Source organism: Gekko japonicus, unplaced genomic scaffold (assembly GCF_001447785.1).
Source record: "Gekko japonicus isolate JY-2015 unplaced genomic scaffold, Gekko_japonicus_V1.1 scaffold661, whole genome shotgun sequence".
Classification (NCBI taxonomy): Eukaryota; Metazoa; Chordata; class Lepidosauria; order Squamata; family Gekkonidae; genus Gekko; species Gekko japonicus.
The window spans coordinates 594,558-600,447 of NW_015173694.1; the positions used below are offsets into that span (position 1 = coordinate 594,558).

Sequence of the window (5,890 nt, forward strand, 5' to 3'; positions counted from 1 at the left end):
TCCATGTCACATACAAGGTAGACCCAACCAGCTTTTCCACTGGTGAAATGCCCAAGAAGGTCCCCTGTGACCACCCAAAAAGGCTATGCTGAGAGATCACAAAGCCTGCATGGGTGGCCGCTGTAATCAATCAGATGAGATTGAGTGAAAAAAACTGGCTAGATTCAACCCACTGTTATGGGGCCAGACAGGGAGCAGGGGAACATAGAGTACTCATGTTCACCTGCTCCCAGTCCTTAACACTTTAAACGTCAGCAACCAAATTCAAGAAGAAGACCAGAGCAACATGACAGGAACACTGCAGTCTCGATACTTCTATGAGCCATGGCGTTGGCTAGGGTTACCTTACCACCTCTTTGACAGGCTAGGATGAAAGGATGGCGCAGTCGTTCATACATAATTCAAAACAAGCCCAGCCTCGTACCAACACCTCTTTTGGAGGGCTTGGGAGAGGCTGGAGACACTACAGCAAGAATGTCTTCCCTCTCAGGGAAAAGGAGAAGAGCAGGTAGGACCAGCTGGCAGTCCATATCTCTAGGGTAGTAGGATGGCTTAAGTAGACAGAAAACCCCAATGTTCTTGTTTAGAACGAAGCGGAGTTTGACGAACACCAGGAAAGTAGTTTCAGTGACTCAACTGCTCCCGCCACCCCCATTCCCTTATCTCATTTCTCCTGCGAGTCAAAGGGACCTTCCGATTCGTTCCAGTTCTTCTCTTGGTTCTTCTTCCTGTTCCTCTCTGCCATGACAATGGCAGCGATGACCGTCACCAAGACGGTGACAGTGATAACCAAGACAGTGGCTGTCTCTGCCACACACAACTGGCTGTCCACGGACATCAGCGGCGAGCCAGCTAGCTGCCAGGGACTGGAGCAGGTGATGTTCTCATAGTCATCCACGTGGAGGTGTCGCACACTCATGATCTTACCAAAGACCCGTTGGAGGTCACAGTCGCAGGACCACCTGTTGCCAGAGAGCTGGATGTGGGTACTGATGGTCTGGATGTTCAGGAAGGTCTTAAATTTAAGGTGAATGAGCTGGTTGCCGGTCAGTGCCAGAAGATTCATGTTGTGCAGTGAGGTGAAGGCCTCTACCTCAATGGAGCTGATGTTGTTGTTACTAAGCGACAGGACTTCCAGGTTCTGAAGCATGAAGAAGAAGCCATTGTGGACAATCACAAGCCTGTTAGACCGAAGGTAGAGGTGTCGGAGTCTGGACAGGCCCCGGAATGTTCCTCTCTCAATAGAAGCCACCCAGTTGTGGCTCAAGTCTAGCTTTTCCAAGTTCTCCAGGTATTGCAGGCTTTCGAAACCCAAGGCTACCAAGTAGTTGTGTGCCAGTTTGAGATCTTTCAGGGAAGTCAAGTCAACCGAGAAGTCACGTGGCAGGCGGACAAGGAGGTTGTGGCTGAGATCCATCTTCTCCAGGAAGCTGAGGGACCTGAAAGCTCTGGGCCGGATCTTGGCAATGGCATTGTGGGACAAGAGGAGAATCTTCATAGACCACAAGGCATCGAAGCCACTTCCTTCCAGCCTGCTCAGGTTGTTATTCCTCAGGTCCAGCATCCAAGTGTTGTGAGGGATGCCAAGTGGGATATGGGCCAGTTGTCGGCTGTGGCAGTCCACAAAACTGGAGGATTCATAGCAGAAGCACGGCTGGGGGCAAGCTTTGGAAGCACGAGCAACGAGCACCCTCAGAAGAAGGACAACAATGAAGAACAAGGGAGGCATTGCAAGTAGGCCAGTTGGAGAAGTGACTCCTCTGACCCACCACAAAGCCTATACGCAGACTGGCAGTGAACGGAGATCTGTGGATTCCAGCACGTCTTGTTCAGATCATTGTCGGCTCCCCGGGGTTGGGAGAAGAGAGTCGGATTTCTTCAGAGGAATCCAAAACAAAGAGTCCTTTGTTGAGGGGTTAGCTAAGCGCTTCCTTAGACTCAAGCCTTGGAGGACAACAGGCAACTTGAGTGAATAAGAGAGGGAGAAATGGATCGGCGGGGCCTGTAACTGGAGCGGCAGCACTTTCTCCAAGATGTGTCAATCATGCATTATCTTCCGTCTCCACTTTCAGCTTCAGGTGCTTGGATTTTTGATAGGCGCGAGAGAAGGCTGTGTTTTCTCAGCCAATCTTCTGGGGGGGAAAGCACTTAAAAGGGAAGAGAGAGACAGACCAGTGAGCGGTACATTTAGCGTGGAAGGAACCCGACTATCCCTTGGTTATAAATCAAGATGGGTAGCTGTGTTAGTCTGTCTGTAGCAGTAGAAAAGAGCAAGAGTCCAGTAGCACCTTAAAGACTTACAACATTTGTAGCAGGTTATAAAATGTCATGTGCTCACACACACACCTTCAGATCTTCAGGTATCTGAAGAAGTGACCAGTGACTCACAAAAACCTATATCATGCCACAAATTTTGTTAGTCTTTGAGGTGCTACTGGATTCTTGCTCTTTTCTCTCCTTAAGGCACAAAAAGGGGTGGGATCTTTTCAAAGCAGGGGCTGGGGGAGCAGTGGAAGGAGAAACAAGGTGACTTTTCCTGTCCCTTTCTTGCCTGCTGCTGCAGGTTCTGGACACAGAGGAGGATTATTAGGAGAGGCAGAAGCTGATCGGTCATGGACTCAAACCCTCCTGCCACCAGCTTGTTCTCACAGCTGGGATGTTATTAATCCCGGAGAGGAGGGTGGTGGAGCAGGGGCACAGAGGGACCTGAGCCAACAACAAGATGCTAATGAGGTAAACGCTGTGCAATTGGAGGGCATTTTACAAATCTGGTTATTCATACCGTTACACACTCCTCCGTTCCTAGAACATCAAGATGTTTAGAGGGCAGCTCTTCCCAGGTGGACTGAGGACTGGAAATGTCTGGCATCTGTGTAATATTTGATAGATTTAAGAATAGGTGGAGGCAGAGATCTGCAACAGATCTGTGACCCCACCGAATATCCCAAGGGGGGGGGGAGAGAGAGAGAGAGAGAGAGATCTGCACCTCCAAACTGCTTCCAAACTCCAGCCTACCTGAGGGACCGCCTTTCCCCACATGTTCCCCCAAGAGCACTACGGTCAGGGGCCCAAAACTTGTTGGACATCCCGCGCCCCAATCAGCTGTGACTAGGGCCAGGGCTTTTTCGGTGGCGGCTCCTACCTGGTGGAATGAGCTCCTGGGGGAGATCCGGGCCCTGCGGGACCTTATGCAGTTCCGCAGGGCCTGCAAGACGGAGCTCTTCCGCCAGGCTTTTGAGTAGGAGCCGCCGCCCCACTATACCATCACCGCCATTGCACAATCCTAGAGGACGTTTGCGAGGCCCTGAGGAAGAACTTGGGAATGGTCAGAAGATTCTGGAGAAGAACTGAGCTGAGCCATCTTGGACTTATGTTTAATAATTGATTGAGCACCACTGTTTTACTGTTTTAATGTTGGATGTTTTTATTATGTATCATATGTTTTAATTATGGCTCGGTTTTACCTTGCCTCTGTGAACCACCCTGAGCCCATCGGGGAGGGCGGGATATAAATATAATTAATAAATAAATAAATATTTTCAGCTAAACTCCCACCTCTGTCTCCCTTCTCTTTCTCTGCCCATTCCAAAGTCCAGAAAAAGAAACAAAATAATGTAATACCTTTTACTGAGGCCAACCCAAATGACACAAAACTAGGGTTGCCAGGTCTGGGTTGGAAAATACCTGGAGACTTTGGGAGTGGATCCAGAAGAGGGCGGGGTTTGGGGAGGGAAGGGGCCTCAGCAGGGTACAATGGCATAGAGTCCACCCTCCAAAGCAGCCATTTTCTCCAGGGGAGCTGATCTGTATCAGCTGGAGATCAGTTGTAAAAACAGGAGATCTCCAAGCTCCACCTGGAGTATGGCAACCCTACACAAAACGTTGTGCCAGATTTCAGGTTTTACAGAACCCTTCATCAGGCAGATATTGCAAATATTAACAGAAAATAAAGGAAGAAAAAAGCAAAAGTTCCAGGTCTGGTTCTGAAGATCCTTTCATGCTAATCTTTGATGATGCATGCTGTCAGGCGCACCCTTTGCTTACTAAAGGTGTAGCACTTGCATGGCAATCATCATTCCAAAGTCTAACCAGCTGTTCCCCCCTCCCCACACACCTCCCCACTCCATGGCTCAGCTGGGAGGAGAAACATTGTACTTCTCCAAGCTCCTATGGGAACCAGAATGTTTTCTGGAAACCAACTCCAGACTATTAGCTCCCATAGATGAAATATCCACAGCCATTGAGGAACATGAGTATCATATTGTCCTGTCAGGTAAGACGCTCCTGGCCAGACCAATTTTAGTATATGCGCTGCCAAAGTTGGCTTTGCTAGGCTTTTCACCCGAACCTCTACAAATGATGGCTTCAAACCAAGCAAGAACTGTGGTAAAGCAGCGATTATTTGAAGTAGAGAGACAGAATGACATTGCCAGAGCCCCTAGTTTTTTGGCTCCCTCTCTCCCTCTCTCCAGCTCCATACCTGATGCATTTGGTAATTCCATCCCATCGAAGGGCCTTCTCTATTGCTCGTTGTAATATTTTCCCTTCTGAGGTAGTAATAGGTCGCTACAAGAAGATACCTCTGGCTGAGCGTATTTGTCCTTGTGGTATTGGAGAGGCTGATACTATCAATCATATTTTGTTTGCGTGTGGGTTCTATCAAAATATACGAGCTATATATATTCAACCCATATGGGAAAGGCTTTTCGGCCGTCCGGACTCTGATATTAGTATTATGCTTATGATAGATGCGAATCCACAGGTGACATTAGCATGTGCCAAATTTTTGGCGGCAGCTTATAGAATGAGGAAAGATTCCTTAAATGTGTAACCTAAAGACCCCCAAGTTAATGCAGTGTATTATTTTGAATTATTTAAGCTAGAGTATGTATGCTTGTTTTTTTTCCACGGAAAAGACAGGATAAGAAAAAATGAAGGCTGAAGGACTCTGAATGGAGCCTTTGAAAATATTGTTTTTAATAATGAGATGCTCTTGGGGGTTTTACCAACAGTTAAATTTAAGATTTAAAAGATATACTAGCATGTCTGACTCAGTTCATAAAATTGTTAGCATTTTAAGGGGTGGCTTTATATTTAAGCTAATTTGATTATCTCCTCTCTTGGGTTTTTAGTTAGTAGTGGGTACCTTTTCTTTCTCCTTAATTGTATTTTTCGTTGTAGTTTGTGGTCCTTATATAAAATGCAATAAAAAATCCCCATCGGGGTTTGTTTGTGCTGGTTACGAACCATAATAAAGATTTCTGTTCTTGGCCAGACCATAGATCTATGCAGAGTATGGAACAGACAGCAGTCTTGCAGCAAGACTTTGCATTGGACCTGGTGATGCATGACAGGAAGAACAGACTCGGTGCCATTCTGCTTGTACAAGCGGTAGCATTAGATAGAGGAATTTATATCTAAAGTCAGGGCTTTTTTTGTAGAAAAAGCCCAGCAGGAACTCATTAGGGACCGCCTTTCCCCATATATACCCCAGAGAGCACTACGGTCGGGGTCTCAAAATCTGTTGACCCTCCCTGGCCCAAGGGAGGTTAAGTTAGCCATTACCAGAGCCGGAGCCTTCTCAGTGGCGGCCCCTACCTGGTGGAATGAGCTCCCGGAAGAGATCAGGGCCCTGCGGGATCTTTCGCAGTTCCGCAGGGCCTGCAAGACGGAGCTCTTCCGCCAGGCATTTTAGTAGGGGCCGCCGCTATTGGAGGATGCCGTTAGAGGCCCGCTGTCAGAGGCCTATTGTTACAACGATATACGGCCGGCAGATGCAACAACTGTATGGACTAATTTGTTGACATCAGCGCAACGGCAATTGTTTTTCTGCAACTTACTATCATGAGGAACTTAACGTGCCACCTGCACTTTGCACGTTGTATTTATG

The 5,890-nt window shown here is 47.7% G+C and overlaps 1 protein-coding gene across 1 annotated transcript; it reads right to left on the reverse strand.

The window, feature by feature from the left end:
• Positions 1-664: 664 nt before the first annotated feature.
• On the reverse strand, positions 665-1,729 carry LOC107120462 (slit homolog 2 protein-like). The gene has a single exon (XM_015423168.1). The coding sequence runs from the start codon at positions 1,727-1,729 to the stop codon at positions 665-667; it is 1,065 nt and encodes a 354-aa protein (XP_015278654.1).
• Positions 1,730-5,890: the final 4,161 nt, after the last annotated feature.

Bases quoted from the DNA above. Each gene is read 5' to 3' on its own strand.
- LOC107120462 (XM_015423168.1), bottom strand. From the start codon at position 1,729: ATGCCTCCCTTGTTCTTCATTGTTGTCCTTCTTCTGAGGGTGCTCGTT.